Consider the following 18,012-nt stretch of genomic DNA (forward strand, 5'->3'; position numbering starts at 1 on the left):
AAGTCTCTGGGTGGCACTCCACTGTAGGGCTTTAGATAAATGGCTTTGATAGTGACACCAGTAGGCAACAGGGACTTCGGGAATTTTTTTTCCCAACAAAGGAGTAGATTCTGTGGCTGAAGATCACTCTGATGTTTTTAGGTATAGTGGGCAGAACAGAGGCGAAACCTTGAATTGAAGAAAGCAGATGGTGGGGGGCAATCTATGGCTATAATGAAATGGAGACTAATGATGGCGTGACCTAGGGTTGAGGGCAGATACAAGACAAAGTGATGCGGCAATGATGATGATGATGATGGTGGTGGTGATGGGTAACTTTTACTGAGAATATAAAATGTCAGGAGATGGTTGACGCTCATCATGGCTATTACTCTTTTTACACATCATACCAACCCAATGAGATCATCAGTCAACGTTGGAAACTGGGCATGTGGTGAAGCAGTAGGGAAGCATTGGTGTTTCAAAATCATTACTGAGGAAACTGGGGAAAAGAAGAGATTGATGGTCTTTAGAGAGACAGGGAAGAGTGAAGGAAGGAGCTTGATTCCTGATAGGTTCCCAGGAGGATGGTGATAGAGCCTCCCCACCCCCGCCCCTGCCCCCAGTGTGGCCGTTGAAGATCTGCTGCCAACACGGGTACACGAGATTGACATCCTCTCCTGGAATGTGGATGCTCAAGCTGGGCAGCAAGAAACAATGGCCTGCAGAAAACAACGACCTGCATAGATTAACCACCTGCAAAGATTAACTGCCCTCTGTCATGGGACTCGCCCCCTGACTTTCCCCTCCTCCTTTTCCACTGTTCCGGCCACAGATCTTTTATAAGCCTAGAATCTTCTCACAGTCAGTGCTGGCGCCATCTTGAGCTCCGTCCATCCGGTTTGGATGTCTTAATAAATCTCTCTTGGTTTTCCAACTTGGCCTTACACGTTCCGTTCCTCCCTAAGCAAACCTAACAATTCCAAAGGTGAATAAGCAGGTATGCGTACCTGCATTCACTCGTGTCTCAAAGATTTTGCGGAGGGTCCGTGGAGTGCGGGGCAGTGGACTCGGTGTTCCAGATTCAAAGACAAATAAGAAATAGCCATGAATATCACCATCCTCTGGGGAGCCGAGACCAGCTCAGCAGGATGGGGCTGAAGAACGGGTGCTGTGGAACTTAAGGAGAAAAGTTAACATAAAACAAGACACAGAGACAGTAAAGGTGGGAACCGGGAGCACTCAGGGTCTCAGGGACCAAGAGCCCTGCCTCAAGGAACCACACCGCTTTGACTGTGCTCTTTAGATGAGATCAAGTGAGGAGGGGCCATGGGTGGAGGATATAGGGTTTGTCTCCTATTTTATAAGTTCTTTTACTGTTTTAAAAGCCACGTAGCTGGTAAAAGGTTCAGCTTTTACTCTGATCTTTAGGCACAAACTAGCTTATGCCTTTAGGTCTTTGTTCTTAAGCTGAAATCCTTTATGCCTTTAGGTCTTTGTTCTTAAGCATTCACCAGCACGTGACTGTTTTTCAAGCAGGAAGATGGGACAAAGTAAAGAAGGACAAGATGGAGTTTTCAGCAAAGAGGCTCAGAAAATATTGTAGAAACATGTCTGGCGACACTGGGGAGACCACAGAAATGGTGCCCGTGGACACCGTGGTCTAACACTCTTCTTTGATCACCCCGTTTGGTGATATTTGCTTCCGATGCCTATTTCTACTGACACTGGAGTTTGTGGATTTTACCCCCGCTTTCAACGTCATTTTCACTTACACAAAAAGCTTTGATAAACAGTTCTAGCACTTCGCCTCTTTACCCGAACAATGCCAGCAGGGATAAAATAGACATTGGACAGTGACAGTTTCTGTTGAGCATTGTCACAAAAACACCCAAGCTCGATTGCCTTGCCCACCAGGTGGCCCTTACTTGTTAAATCCACAGTTAATTCACAAACCAAAGATAGCTGCAGTGTGAGCCAACCAAGAATATCGTTTTCTTGATTCCATTGAGCTGTTTACTTGGGTTTTCCATTGCCTAAGGGACAATGGTAAAGGACCGCTTTATAAGGAAGCCATGTAATTGAGCAATTGTGAGGCAGCAGGGTACTTTTTTGTTAGACTATTGTTCGCATTTTCTTAAACCATCAGCTAGTCCTCATTCCATGATTCTGTTTCAAAATACATAAAGCCTTTCTCAATTGTGATATCAGAAATTGAGTGAAGAAATCAAAAGAGCACTAAAGAAAACTCGAATGTGCATTTCTCTCTTGTTTAACCATTCGGCTTTAAATACTTAATTTCCATTAGAGTGATGTAAAGCCTACACTAACCTGCTTTACAGATTGGGCATAAATCAGTCATTTTCTTTCATTTTGCCTTAGACCAGAGGTCAGCAATTTTTTTTTTTTTTTTGTATTTTCTAGGGCCACACCCACGGCATGTGGAGGTTCCCAGGTTAGGGGTCTAATCGGAGCTGTAGCTGCCAGTCTACGCCAGAGCCACAGCAACACGGGATCTGAGCCTTGTCTGCGACCTACACCACAGCTCACAGCAACGCCAGATCCTTAACCCACTGAGCAAGGCCAGGGATTGAACCCGCAACCTCATGTTTCCTGGTCGGATTCGTTAACCAATGAGCCACAATGGGAACTCCAGCAATTTTTTTTTTTTTCTTATAAAGGGCCAGAGACTCTGTGGGGCATACAGACGGTCACAACTATTCAACTCTGCCACCGTTGCTCAAAAGCAGCCATAGACAACACGTAAATGAATAAGCATGGCTGTGTGCCAATAAGGCTTTATTTATGAACATAAGTGGTGAGCTGGGTTTGGCCAGTGGGCCTTTTCACGAACCCCTGCCTTAGACCATTTGTATTAAAACACTATCAAAATAATATTAATTAAACCTGATACACAAACAGTACTCAGTTGATGTGTCTGAATAAATGACAAGTTCACGAAGGCCATTAGGTGTTGCGTCACTTCTCAGCCATGAGCTCTGCCTTTGCTTCCCCGGTCTGCTATTAAGGACTGAGCCCTTTACAGACTAGAATGTCTGTCCAAGAGCCTATGCCAAGAACAGTCTTTGGTCAGGTAGAAAGATTCCATGGTTGCCTCCATGGAGCAATCTCAAGCTCACAGAGGAAACCCCATTGACAGACATGGTCCCTCCCACTTAAAGGCCTCCTGACCACTACTGCTATATCTCTATAGCATCTTTAAAATTCCCTTTTTGAAATAGCTTAAGTTTAGAAGGGGTAACAAATCACGTTCATCGGTCATCTTATAAGGTTCGTGGAAATCTTACTATTTTTATTTTATGTCTCCTGGCTGAAGAGGGCGGAGCCACAAGATTGGAGAAAGCCTAGGTTCCTGAGTAACTGTGTGGAGCAGAGTCCTTTCTCCTGATCCCTATGCCCCTCCCCCGCCCCGTATTAGATGGTGTCGGAAAAAGAAAGAAGCTTTTATGGTATGAAGGCATGAAGTGGTTAACCTACCGCAACTAATACAAGTACATATCTGGGAGGTACATTCTTACAAGTAGCATTTGGGGGCCATTTAAAAGTTAGATGTTGCCAAAATGCCTTGTAAGTTGCTGCCACAATTAGTTTCTTACCAACAGGATACGAGTGTCTGTTCTCTCATGAATTATACTGTCCCACTTGTGGAGCCATTCCAGTCTAAGAGAAAAAAATCCCTTTGTTGCTTAGCTCGCTTATCTTGGGTGACTATGAGGGTGAGCATTTTGACAAATATTTATAAATCACCTAAATTTCTCTTTCTGTGAGCTGCCTATAATTTGTCCACATTTGAATTGTTTCCTTTCTCATATTAATTTGTAATAAAGCTTTATATAGTAGAGAAGTTAGCCTCTAGTTTGTCGAATGTGTTGTAAATTTCCATTTATTTATATGTTTGTTTGCCACAGAGATGGGTTTTTTTTAAGGTAGTGAAATGTGTCACTCTTTATGTTTTCTGGGTAGTACCTTCCTCAATGTAAAAATATATTAATACCTAGCTTTGTTTTGTTTTGGTGCATGTAGGGTTTCATTTTTAAAAATCTTCAAATCTTTCTTCCATATCAATTTATGTCGATGTAAGGAGTAAGGTCAGAATCCTAATTTTCTCCTTAATGGCTGTCTCATTGTCACAAATACAACAATAATATATCATTTCCCTCTGAGAAGAAATGCAATGTGTATCATGTCATAACTTCTCGTATTTATTTTATCTCAATTTTGAACTCTCCTGTCTCTCATTGATCTGCCTGCTGTGAAGCAGCACAATATTCTTTTAATTGCTTTTGTTTTGTGACATTTTAATAAATGGATAAGAATAACTTCTGTTTGGCCTCTTTTTTCAGTTTTCCCCTGCCTACCTATTCTCACATAATTATTTGCCCAGATGATGTTTAAATCAATTTAGTGATATTACAAAAACAAATTCTGTCAGTATGCTTTTTGGAATCACATTCGGTTGATAGACGATTTATGACAAAATTGACATCTTCGTATTGCTGAGTCTTCTTATTCAAGAAAATAGAGGTCTTTTACATTTATTTCTAAGCATTCTTCTTCAGCTTAGATTCCATGGTCGGAGATTATATTCATTCCTTCGGATACTGTACTAGTTTCTTCTAGCTTCTGTATCAAACGACCACAAACTTAGTGACCTAAACAACTCAAATTTATTACCTGACATTTCTGGAGGCCAGAGGTCTGAAACGGGTCTCACTGGGCTAGAGTCAAGGTGTCAGCAGGGTTGCATTCTTCCTTGAGGCTCTAGGGAGAATCTGTTTCCTTACCTTTTATTGCTTCTAGAGTCTGCCTGCATTCCTTGGCTCATGGATCCTTCCTCCATCCTCAAAGCCAGCAGCAATGCATCTCTCTGACCATTCCTCCAAAGTCATACCTCTCTCTGACTACAGCTGGGAAAGTTTCTCTGCTTTTAAGTGTGATTAGCTTGGAACCTCCCAGATCATCCAGGTTATTTCAAAGACCTTGGTTGATCACATCTGCAAAGTTCCTTTTGGCATGTGAGGTCAGTACTCATAGATTCCAGGGACTAGGACACGTCTGTCTTTGGGGGGTTCAATATTTTGCTTACCACAGAAGTATTCTTAGCTGATATGTCCCCCTCTGTCATTACTGAACTCACCTTAAAAATCCTAACTCAGTGAAAGGAGATTTAGATTAATCACTACTGGGGAATTCAAAGTGCAAAATGGAGTGTTAGCTTTAGGAGTGTTCAGCTGCCCAGAGGTTTATTTGGCACTTTAAATTCCCAGCTACTAATCTCGAACAGGCCTTTTAGGCTGCCCTACCATCTTGTGACACTGCTGGTCCACCAGCTTTCCTAGTTTCCATCCCTTTCCTCTTTCCTCAAACCTCTAGAACCTCCTTCCTATCCTCACTCTGAGCAGATGAAAACGCTTCCCATTTTTCTGAGGGAGGAGAGGCAATCTGGAGTGAAATTCCACCTACTCTCCCATCATCTTCTAATCTACATGCCTCTGTATCCATATAACCAATGTCCACCTATTTCTAAAGCTCAAGAGGAGGTTAAATCCTCTATCTGTGCTTTGGATCTCATCCCTGCAGTCAGCTCTAGGAAACAACCCCAATAATTTCCCAACCCCCCAATCCTCAATTTTTTCCATCTCTGCGATGAAGCCCAGCAGCTGACAAATTATTATATTGTCATTCATCTGAGCCCTAGAAGCACCAGTTGCATAGAAAAAGAGGGTCTTTCAAACAGAGACTCATAAATAAATTCCTACAGTCATCCTAAAGTGACAAAGAGCAAAAATGTGAACTTGAGCACGTGTGCACTTTCATTATACCTACTGTCGCATTAGGCCTGCTATCATTTCTTGAGGTTCTAGGCCCTGGTGATTAGATTTATTTTTCTGACTAAATTATTCAGACAGTTACTCTGACCCTGTTTAGAACTTCCACTTGGAGGTTTGCAGGGAACCAAGGGTCTACCCTCAGCCTAAAGCTGCCATCATAGCACTCAGCAATGGCCAAACTTTTGAATAATCTCAGTAAATAGTTAATGTCTATGATGATCTGCCAAAACAATAGCATCAGAACTCTTGGGTGATGTCTGTTTTGGTTTTTTTTTCCATCCAGCGACACAATTTCTTCTCTCCTCCATAAGTAAGGAATTTAAAAAAAATCATTATCTCTCATTTTTATAGGAAATATAAACATCTTTGAACATCTTGAGAGAACAAATCTTTCCTTGAATGTGCTAGGACCCACACAGTCTCAGAAATAAGCAATGAAGACAGAGCTTCTAGCAGATAAGCTTTATAAAACTGTCTGGTAAAGGTTATTTATTTAGCGGACTCTAAAAAGCAGGAACAAAGAGAAACATCAAATTAGCGGCATTTGAAAACAAATCTACAAAGAAAATTTGTTCCTTGATATCTCATCTGATGTGCATCCAATCTGGGTTTCACATGACTTTTTAGAGTCATCATTGCATTCACTAGAAATTGGGTTTGCCAACAACATTGCTATTAAATTTTTTTAGGAACTGAAAGAACATCTGTTCTTGCAAAGGGCAGACAGGAGTCTCGGGCCCTACCTGGGCCACCTTGTGAGTCAATGAGGAGGCAAGGAAAGGCCTCATCTCCACCCTAAAACCAAACCAAGGCCAGACAAAGCAGAATGAGATTGTCCTAGAGAGAAACAGCAACATGGCACTCTGGTGATTAGTACTCATTTTTCACCAATTGCCAAAGGGCTTTTCTTCTCACTTGAGCTGAGGGTCTCTGCGTTACATTAGCATGAAAAGAAAAAAACAGGGATAGGTATTTCCTCCTGGGAGGGACTGGCTGTGGTTTTGATGTCAAGTAGAGTGTGATGAGGAAGCCAAAGGAGACAAACATCAGTCAGTGAAATGTGCCTGTCCCTTCCGTCCCCTGACCTAATCTATTTCTCCCTTCTCCTGAACTCTTTCATGACCTCCAAGAGAGCCCCAGATACCAGCTTAAAGATTAAAAGTGTGGGAGGGATCGGGAGCTTGGGCTTATCAGACACAACCTAGAATAGATTTATAAGGAGATCCTGCTGAATAGCATTGAGAACTATGTCTAGATACTCATGTCGCAACAGAAGAAAGGGTGGGGGAAAAAACTGTAACTGCAATGTATACATCTAAGGATGACCTGACCCCCTTGCTGTACAGTGGGAAAATAATAATAATAAAAAAAAAGATTAAAAGTGGCTCCTCTCATCACTTCTGTTTAACCTAGTATTAGAAGTCCTAGTCACAGCAATCAGACAAGAAAAAGAAACAGACATCCCAACTGGAAAGGAAGAATTAAAACTGTCACTATATGCAGATGACATGATACTTCATATAGAAAACCCTTAAGTCAACACCAAAACACTATAAGAATTAATCAATGAACTCAGTAAAGCTGCAGGATACAAGATTAATATGCAGAAATCTGTTATTACTCTATACACTAATAACAAACTACCAGAAAGAGAAAGTTAAAAAAAAATCTTGGAGTTCCTGTTGTGGCTCACTCAGTCAGTGGAAACAAATCCGACTAGGATCCACAAGGACAAAGGTTTGATCCCTGGCCTTGCTCAGTGGGTTAAGGATCCGGCACTGTTGTGAATTGTGGAGTAGGTCACAGATGCGGCTTGGATCTGGCATTGCTGTGGCTGGTGTAGGCCGGCAGCTACAGCTCTGATTGGACCCCTAGCCTGGGAACCTCCATATGCATGGGTGCAGATGCACCAAATAGACCAAAAAAAAAAACCAAAAAACAAAAAAACCCTCCTTTAAAATCACCTAAATAGGATAGGCTATGACGGAAGATAACATAAGAAAAGGCATATAGGGATGGAAATCCTGTGAAATCAGATTGTTATGATCATTATACAACTACAGAGGTGATAAATTCATTTGAGTAATTAAAAAATAAATAAATAAAAATAGATAAAAATAAAAAATAAATAAATAAAAATTAACAAGAGCGTACAGGGAAAAAAATATAAAGAGCTGTAAATTGCAAAAAAAAAAGAAAAGGCATATATACATATACACATATATATGTGTATATATATATAGTCACATAGCAGAAATTGGCACATTGTAAAGCAACTATACTTTAATAAAAAATAAACAAAATCACATCAAAAAGAATAAAATACCTAGGAATAAATTTAAATAAGGAGGTGAAAGACATACTGTGAAAACTATAAAACACTGATCAAGAAAATTAAAGATGATACAAAGAAATGGAGAGATAGCCCATGTTCTTAGATTGAAAGAATTAATATTGTTAAAATGGCCACACTACCCAAAGCAATCTATGGATTTAATGCAATCCCCATCAAAATACCCATGACATTTTTTCACAGAATTATAACAAATAATCCTAAAATGTTTATGGAACTACAAAAGACCTAGAATTTCCAAAGTGATCTTAAGAAAAAAGAACAAAGTTGGAAGTATCACCTTCCCAGTCTTCAGGTTATACTAAAAAGCTACAGTGATCAAAACAGCATGGCAGTGACAGAGAAACAGAAATATAAATCATTGGAACAGAACAGAGAGCCCAGAAATAAACTCATGTACCCCTGGTCAATGAATCTATGACAAAACAGGCAAGCATATACAATGGAGAAAAACAGTCTCTTCAGTAAGTGGTGCTGGGAAAACTGGACAGCTACATGTGAAAGAATGAAATTAAAACATTTTCTCACATCAGATACATACAATCTCAAAAAGGAGTTCCCGTTGTGGCCCAGCGGAAATGAATCCGACTAGGAACCATGAAGTTGCAGGTTTGATCCCGGCATTGCTCAGTGGGTTAAGGATCCCGTGTGCCGTAAGCAGTGGTGTAGGTTTCAGATGTGGCTCAGATCTGGTGTTGCTGTGGCTGTGGCATAGGCTGGTGGCTACAGCTCCCTTTAGACCCCTAGCCTGGGAACTTCCCTATGCTGTGGTATGGCCCTAAAAAGACAAAAAGATAAATAAATAAATAAATAAACAAACAAACTCAAAATAGCTTAAAGATATGAATGTAAGGCCTGAAACCATAAAACTCATGGAAGAGAACAGAGGCAGAACACTCTTTGACATAAATCACAGCAATATTTTCTGCATCTGTCTCCTAAAGCAAAAGAGAAAAGTAAAAATAAACAAATGGGGCCTAACTAAACTTAAAAGCTTTTGCACAGTAAAGGAAACCATTGAAAAAACAAAAGGACAACCTATGGAATGGGAGAAAATATTTGCAAATGATAGACTGAAAGGGGTTACTATCCAAAATATATAAACAGCTCATACGACTCAACACCAAAAATAAATTGAAAAATGGGAAGAAGGCCTGAATAGATATTTTTCCAAAGAAGACATAAAGATGTCTAACAGGCACATAAAAAGTTGTTCAGCATCACTGATTATTAGAGAAATGCAAATTGAAACCACAATGAGATGTCACCTCACACTTGTCAGAATGACCCTTATTAAAAAGTCTACAAATGGCTCTGGCGTAGGCCAGTGGCTACAGCTCCGATTCAACCCCTAGCTTGGGAACCTCCATATGCCGTGGGAGCGGCCCAAAGAAATAGCAAAAAGACAAACAAAACAAAACAAAACAAAACAAACAAAAAAACCCCAAAAGTCTACAAATAACAAATATTGGTGAAGATGTGGAGAAAAGGGAACCCTTGCACGCAATTGGTGGGAATATAAATTGGTGTAGCCAGTATGGAAAATAGTGTAAAGATTATTCCTCAAGAACGTAAAAAGAGAAGTACCATATGATCTAGAAATTCCTCTCCTGGGTATATATCCAGAAAAAAAAAAAAAAACGAAAATGCCCATTTGAAAAGATACATACACCCCTATGTTCATAGCAGCATTATTTACAGTAGCCAAGGTATGGAAGCAATCCAAGTGTCTATCAACAGTGGATAAAGAAGATGTGGTACATATTTACAATGGAACATTACTCAGCCATAAAAAGAATGAAATTCTGCCATCTGTGGCAAGGTGGATGGACTTATTACAGTGAGTGAGATAAGATGGAGAATGACAAATACTGTATGATATCACTTATATGTAGAATCTAAAAAATAAAACAAATGAATACATATAGCAAATCAGAAAGAGTTTCACAAATATAGAAGACAAACTAGTGGTTACCAGTGGGGGGGAGGGTAGGAAGAGGGACAATATAGGGGTATGGGGTTAAGAGATACAGAGTAGCATGTGTAAAATAGATAAGCAATAGGGATATATGGTACAGCTCAGGAATTATACTCATTACCTTGTAATAATAATTTTAATGGAGTATAATCTGTCAAAATACTCAATCACTAGGTTTACCTGACATTACTATAATACCGTAAACCAACTATACTTCAATTAAAAAAAAAGAATAAAAGTGGCCCTAAGAATGAAATGGAAACATCCATTTCATCCAATGAAAACCTCGGTGTGGTCCATGTTTTTGTCCTCCTCTTTCTAGGCAGCAAAACAAAGCCTCCTACTACAGAGATGCATTTCCCAAGTTCACATGTGGAGAGGGGGGTGACCAGACAAATCCTCGTATCCTGATCTTTAGACTCCCAAGCCAGGGTCCCGTCCACGGGCCACAGCCCGCATTGCTGTTGCTAGAATGTGAGCACGTGTTCATGTATATTTCAAGGTTCTTCAACCTCGGCACTTGGGCTCTTGGGGGCTGATGATGCTTGTTGTGGGGGAAGGTCCTTTGTGTTATAGGATTCTGAACAACATCCCTGGCTTCTACCCACTAGATGCCAGCTACCTCCTCCCCTCAAGCTGTGAAAACAGAAAGTGGAGCCAGATGTTGCTATATCGTAGCTGGGGAGGGGGGCAAAACCATCCCGGGTTGAGAATCACCTATGTGTTTGTGTATATATAGGACATGGATTATTTTATAAATAAATATTCATGAAGCATCCCCTCAACCCCCTAATAAAAGAAAACAAAGGAGAAGTTCTGTAGCTACTGAAATCTTCCTAGGCATACTTCTAGCTTTTAGATGCTTGCTATCTATCGCTTCCCTGCTTTCCTTTAAGTTTCAGACACGTCAGCCAAGGTTGCTTTTTACGGCAGGTGTACTCAGTTTGTGTAAGGTCATGTCTTTTCACGCCACTTCAAATTACCTTTCTGCTGCACACTACTACAAAGTGCCTGTATAGAAGACAGTAAACAGATCCAAGGATTTCAGATACTTGCTTCTCATATTTACCAAAATCAAGATCTGTGTTTGCAAAAACATCAGACAACTGAGTCTGCACGGGCTCCAGTGCCCTCATTGTGAACCCCAACAGAGACACGCCTGGTGCAAGACTGGATAAAAATGAGGTAACCTTGGTATAAGCACGGATTCTGGTTTGCATAAGGTCAAATGATAAGTTTAACCATTGCTAAAATATTCCTTTCAACTGGTTATTTTGAAATCATATCGAGAGAGACCTGGTTTTTCTTCTAGCCCTTTAAGCTGACCTTTCTAAAGCGCCTTTTGAATCGGTTGTGCTGAAGCCATGCAGACTGTTGAAATACACATGGCTTTCCCCTTTAGCGCGGCAAAGTGATCTCCGCTTTAAATAAACATATTAACCGACATGTAAATTGCCCCACCACTTGAACACGTGTTTCAAAACGGACATCAGTGCCAGCCAACGGCCCAGAAGCTGTGGCTTCCTTCCTGTGTTAATGTCGGGGTTGGGAGGAGTCTGCAGCTTGCGGCGCCGGCAGAAACGCTGTTTGACTTGCAGCATCCCCCACGGAATGGCAGATGGGGCCTTACCTTTGGGAATGGTGATCTGACAGCTCAGGTCACAGTCCTGCTGCAGCTGATAAAAAGCCACTTCCTGTAGTCGGGCTCGCTCCAGCTCTGAGAGGCTCTGGATGGGGACTGACCTCAGCCGCACGCTGCGGCCGGACATACTGTTCCAGGTGAAATCACCCTGCAGACCAAAGGGAAAAACATCCAGGGTCATACGGTTGATCTATGACTTACCAAGCTCAGCCCCTCTCTGGATCGATAATAAAGGCAAAGGAACTTCATTTTTGGGTTCAAAAATTGGCTCACAGTCCCTGAAATCAAATCCTCTCTTTGTTAGCTGCGGATTTTTTTCCATCAGTTGCAAATATCAAACACTTGAGTATCTGCTAGGTCACCTGATCCCATGCAGTGAGGCATACAGAGGCCAAAGAAAACTGTGGAAAGATGTTTCAAGGGTCCTGCTTCCTCTCTTTTATGGAGGCACATGGGAACTTTTCAGTTGTTTCTCAGTAACAGGAAAAACTACAGCTAACTGCCATTGTGCATACTAGACATAGGAGGATAAATGTATATTGACAGCCTATAAAGTACCAGCAACTGTGCCAAGGGCTTTTTAGTTACTTCCTCCAACAGCTTTATGAGTTAGTTACCGTTTTTACCTATCTTATAAAATAATATCTAATAATAAAAACATTACATAATAATACATCTAGTATATTTATGTGACATATTATTTTAACATATACTATACACTTATGATACATCCTTACAATATAGACTTATGATATATTGATATTATAGTAATATATAGTGCATATCAAAATAATATAGATGAAATTGAGGCTTGGAAGGTTAAGCAATTTTCTCCATATCATAGGGCGCTCCCGTCGTGGCACAGCGGAAATGAATCCGACTAGGAACCATGAGGTTGCAGGTTCAATCCCTGGCCTTGCTCAGTGGGTTAAGGATCTGGCGTTGCTGTGGCTGTGGCTTAGGCCAGTGGCAACAGCTCCATTTAGACCCCTCGCCTGGAAACCTCCATATGCCATGGGTGCGGCCCTAAAAAGACAAAAAAAAATTTTCTCCAAATCATAAAACTTACAAGATTTGACACCAACAAGGACTCAAGCTAAAAACACCAGGCTTTAAAATTCTATGCTATGATTTATGTCAAAGAGCATTCCGCCTATGAGTTCTCTAGGAGTTTTACAGTATCTGGCATATTACATTTAGGTCTTCAATCCATTTTGTGTATGGTGGTAGAGAATGTTCTAATTTCATTCTTTTACACATAACTGTACGAGGTCCTACTGCACAGCACAGGGAACTATATCCAGTCTCCTGGGAGAGACCATGATGGAAGATAATAAGAGAAAAAGAATATATAAATATGTGATATATATGACTGGGTCACCATGCCGTACAGCAGAAATGGACTCAACTCTGTAAATTGACTATACGCTAATCAAAAATTTTAAAAATTCTTTGCTAAATTGTAACCACTGAGTTTCTATTTATAGCACTCCAGCAAGCAATTTTGATCACAAGGAGTACAGAGATGCGATCATTAAAAGCTGTATATATTTACAGAGACATTTGCTGCTACAATATCCCACATCAAAGAATCTAGGCAAAGAGTCCCACAATCCTGAGTCCATCTGTGTGCATGCATACACAGCTCTGATTCCACTGTGAGCGAGTATCGCTACGCTGGAGGCAGACGGTGAGAATGTGATGGCCTAAGAAGCAATACTTGGCAATCTTCTGAAGCCCACTGTCCCCTGACTTAGGAGGAATCCTTATAAATCACAGATAACCACCAGGCACAACAGCTTTGAAGAGGTACCTACAGTTTCCTCAACAGTCAAGAAAAGTTCTGGGGCGATGAAAAGTGCTGGGTCCCATAGACAGTGCCAGGGATTTGTTTGGACGTGGGGAACACCAATCTCATCATTCCCCTTTAAGAAGACAGACAGAGGAGTTTCCGTTGTGGCTCAGTGGTTAACGAATCCCACTAGGAACCATGAGGTTGCGGGTTCGATCCCTGGCCTTGCTCAGTGGGTTAAGGATCCAGTGTTGCCGTGAGCTGTGGTGTATGTAGGTCGCAGATGTGGCTCGGATCCTGCATTGCTGTGGCTCTGGTGTAGGCTCCGATTCGACCCCTAACCTGGGAACCTCCACATGCCACGGGTATGGCCCTAGATAAGGCAAAAAAAAAAAAAAAAAAGAAGAGAGACCAGAAGACGGGTCCCACCGACTATTGAGACACCTTTGGTCCCTATTGGTAGCAAATTCCTGCATAGAATGTTCATTCCCAAGAATGAATGGCACTATGTTGATTCTTGGATATTTTATCCTCTTTATCTGGGATTTCACTGATTTGTGTGTTCATTCATTGAACGCATGGAGATATTTATAGTCTAGTAGGGGTGGAAAATAAACAAGGGTAAATAAAGGAATGCGTCAAATGATGATGATTGCTATGAAGGGAATACAAAAGCAGGGAAGTGACTGCATGGTTCCCATTGCGGCTCAGCGCTAACAAACTCAACTAGTATCCATAAGGACATGGGTTCGATCCCTGGCCTCACTCACCGGGTTAAGGATCTGGCATTGCCATGAGCTTCGGTGTAGGTCACAGACACGACTCAGATTCCGAGCTGCTGTGGCTGTGGCATAGGCTGGTAGGTACAGCTCGATTCGACTCCTACCCTGGGAACTTCCATATGCCGCAGGGTGGAATGGATAAGCGATGAGGTCCTGCTGTATAGCTCTGGGAACTATATCTAGTCACTTAGGATGGAGCAGGATACTGTGTGCAAAAGAATGTATATGTGTGTGTGTGACTGTGTCCCCTTGCTGTACAGGAGAAAATGGACAGACCGCTGTAAATCAGCTATGATGGAAAAAATAAAACTCATTAAAAAAAAAAAAAAAAAGGGCGGGGAAGGGCCTGGCAGTGTGAGCACAGGACAGGGATTTACAGCGGTAGATACAGAGATCGGAAAAGACCTCCCAGGAAAGGCCATGTTTGAACAGGAGCTAAAGAAAGTGAGGAATTTTTGTTTGCTTGTCTTCTCACGTATGAACGTGCATCGCGCAGACAATGATGAAGGCGGCCAGGGGCCCTGGAGGGGCTCAGGAAGCAGGACGTGGGAACAGGTCAGGAATGGGGAGCGAGGAAATAAATCTAGGCAAGGTGGGTAGGCTGTTGGTACCTTCGGTGAACAGAAGAAAATGCTTCGAGGTCCAGTGTATTTTGGATTTTTTCTTTTTTTGGTATCCCTGGACTAGTTACAAGTTTAGATGGGAGTTGGGGACTCAAGCCTTGGGTGGACCCCTCGAGCACACCCTCTAAGCTTAGGGCACCCCAAGGCATATTATCAGTGAATTCATTTCCTCCCACCCCACATGGGAAGTCTTAGAGGAGTTGGTGATTTTTAAATATGAAGTTTAGGTATCTGAGGGAGCCAACTGCTATTTGAAGTGTCAAAATGGAATTACATACCTATTCTTTTTTTTTTTTTTGTCTTTTTGTCTTTTTAGGGCCGAACCTGTGGCATATGGAGGTTCCCAGGCGAGGGGTTGAATCGGAGCTGTTACTGCCAGCCTATAGCACAGCCACAGCAAGGCCAGATCCTTAACCCACTGAGTGAGGCCAGGAATCGAACCCGCAACCTCATGGTTCCTGGTCGGATTCGTTTCCGCTGTGCCACAAGGGGAACTCCTATATCTATTCTTTAAAAGTGTTTAAAAATATGCCCTCCGGGGGGACTCTATTATCTGTAGCAGCTGTTGGCTGTCTTTTTTCTGTAAAAGGCCAGATAGTAAATATTTCAGGCTTTGGGGACCATGTGGTCTCTGTTAAAACTATTCAGACCTGCTTTTGTGGTATGAAAACAACCATGGACAATTCATAAATGAATGGGTGTGGCCATGTGCCAATCAAACGCCATTGACATAAACAGGTGGAAGGCTGGATTTGAACAGTGGGCTGTCGTTTGCCAGTTTCTGAACAACAGCTTACGAATGCAATCAACCCATCCCTAGCAGATACATAATTCATTCCAACAAAATTTCATGAGCACCTATTACATGCTAAGAACAGGACTAGGCTTGGAACGATCAAAATGACCACACAGTCTTTGTCCTTAAGCAGTTAAACTTTGGTAGGAAAAACACTTGGAATCCATAACATACACAAATGATGATCCTAGCAGTAAGTACCAGATGCAATGGGATGCCCAGGAGAAAAGGCTTTGACATTTGTCTGGGGATCAAGGAAGGCTTTAGAGAGAAGGCAGTGTTTCACCGGAGACCAGAAAGCCGAACAAGAGGGTTAAGGCTTTGCTCGGTAGAAATGCAACACTGGAAAAGGCCGTGGGTGTCAAGGCAAATGAAGTTGAGAGAACAGGCTGTCTGGGGGTAAATTACGAGGCTAGAAGGAAGGAAACAGCAGGGGAGAAGCCAAGCAGAAATCAGGGCCAGATCCTGGAGGGGCTTTCTCCGCAGGCATTGCGAAGCAGGTTGGATTCTCCTCTGTAGGTGAGGGTGAGCCATTCAGGAACCTTGAGGAAGAGAGGAAGGGGATTAGATTTGCATATGGGAAAGATGACTGCAAACACATTTCTAAAGGAATTTAGGGGGAGAACAAGTCCAAGATGCCAAGATCGGAGAAGTCACTGGGCTAGGTACGACACTGAGGCAAATCGGAACAGACAGGGAGATGCTAAAAACCTCCCAGATGCTTGCAGACAAGTTGGATGCAGTGGGGATGGAAGGAGTAATCTCGGATGGCTTCAAGGTTTCTGGCTTGAGCAGCTGGGAGGATGGTAGACTCTTGTCACCAGGATGAGCAAGAGCAGAAGGGAATTAGGTTTGGTGGCAGGGAGAAGAAAGATGTTCACAGTTGACAGGTCGAAAGCGCTATTTTATCTCTGAAAAATGAATAAATAACACACCTTCCCAAATCTGGCCAAACAGAATCAGGCCAGTTTGCATCTTTCTCAAGCCTTCGTTTTCTTCTCCCAACTAAACAGTCCCAATGCAATCAAGCAACACATGGTTTTGGAAACCGTTCACAACACAAATGACTACACTTCACATAAGAAGTGAAGAGTGATGCTTTCAAGTTCCCTGAGTCCATTATACATCACAGCCTGTGACTCTTGGCTTTATAGATTTTTTAACTTCTTTGGTAAACTGGGAATTATTAGCCCCAAAAGATAAAAAGCTTGGTTTGTATGTAAAGATTTGAATTGACAGACTCTTCTCTCCTAAGACTTTAGTTCTTAGAGTAGCTTATGGCTCAAGAGAAGGCTACAGCCAAACCCTAGAAATAGTAAAGAGTGTGGCGCTTTCTCAAAAGCAGGGCAGGTGCATTGGTTAGGCCTTGGAAGAGTCATTTCAAAGTAGGTAATACTGTCCCCAGAGCCAACTGGTCATGAAACCCATCCTTAGCACATGTCCAACAAAACTACTTTCTTAGGGGAGAAGGTTATCAAATAATAAATGAAGAGTGACTTCAAAGGTACCTCCAAACCTACCTATTATCAAATGTGTGGCCTTTTAAAAATATCATTTGATTACATTTTTGATTTGGGGTAATATATCAAGTTGTTTCAGAATCCATTTGAAACCACAAACTGGAATAGCTGAAGCCTCAAGACTTCCTACTGACCTGGAAAAGTCTGTATGGGCGACTCCAGTTCGTCACCCTCCATCCTCTCACCCGCTCCACCCTCCACCACCTGGTTGTCTCTGGCTACCTGCCAATCAGCAGTCATGAATTCATCAAATGATCTGCATCTTCCCCTACGCCCCAATTTCCTCATCACTCCCCATCTGTATTTCCACCACTGTGAATTTTAATAATTTTTTTAAATTAAGTACATGCACGTCATGTACTTAATGGCTGCACCAGCATAATATGGAAGTTCCTGGGCCAGGGGTCAGATCAGAGCTGCAGCTGAGGCCTACACCACAGCCACAGCAACATCAGATCCTTAACCTACTGAGTGAGGCCAGGGATCAAACCCGATTCTTCACGGACCCTGTGTTGGGTTCTTAAGCCACTGAGCCACAATGGGAACTCCACCAAACATGTTTTTTTAAACAAACTTTAAAATAGTTTGTTCTAGTTCTGTGAAAAAAATGTCCTTGATAATTTGATAGGGATTGCATTGAATGTGTAGATTGCCTTGGGTAGCATAGTCATTTTGATAATATTGATTAATCTGTT

The 18,012-nt window shown here is 41.8% G+C and overlaps 1 protein-coding gene and 1 long non-coding RNA gene across 14 annotated transcripts in view; both read right to left on the bottom strand.

The window, feature by feature from the left end:
* Nucleotides 1-18,012, bottom strand: part of ARHGAP6 (Rho GTPase activating protein 6) — a 530,728-nt gene that overhangs the window by 80,733 nt on the left and 431,983 nt on the right. For all 13 annotated transcript variants that reach the window (XR_014835149.1, XR_014835150.1, XR_014835151.1 and 10 more), the window contains exon 2: nucleotides 11,793-11,952. Coding sequence is in view for 8 of the 13 variants with exons in the window: in XM_021080043.2 (XP_020935702.1) it covers nucleotides 11,793-11,952 (160 nt within the window). In the remaining 5 variants the exon portion in view is untranslated. The remainder of the gene's footprint in view (nucleotides 1-11,792; nucleotides 11,953-18,012) is intronic.
* On the bottom strand, nucleotides 3,210-10,871 carry LOC146394470 (uncharacterized). Its single transcript, XR_014835155.1, has 2 exons — nucleotides 9,549-10,871; nucleotides 3,210-7,715 (listed from the first exon to the last, which is right to left on the bottom strand). It is a non-coding gene; the product is annotated as an uncharacterized LOC146394470 (long non-coding RNA).

This window comes from Sus scrofa, chromosome X (genome assembly GCF_054392235.1).
Source record: "Sus scrofa isolate SSC_HxYL_T2T_F1_AM1 chromosome X, Sscrofa_HxYL_maternal_Yorkshire_Landrace_v2.0, whole genome shotgun sequence".
In the NCBI taxonomy this organism is placed as follows: Eukaryota; Metazoa; Chordata; class Mammalia; order Artiodactyla; family Suidae; genus Sus; species Sus scrofa.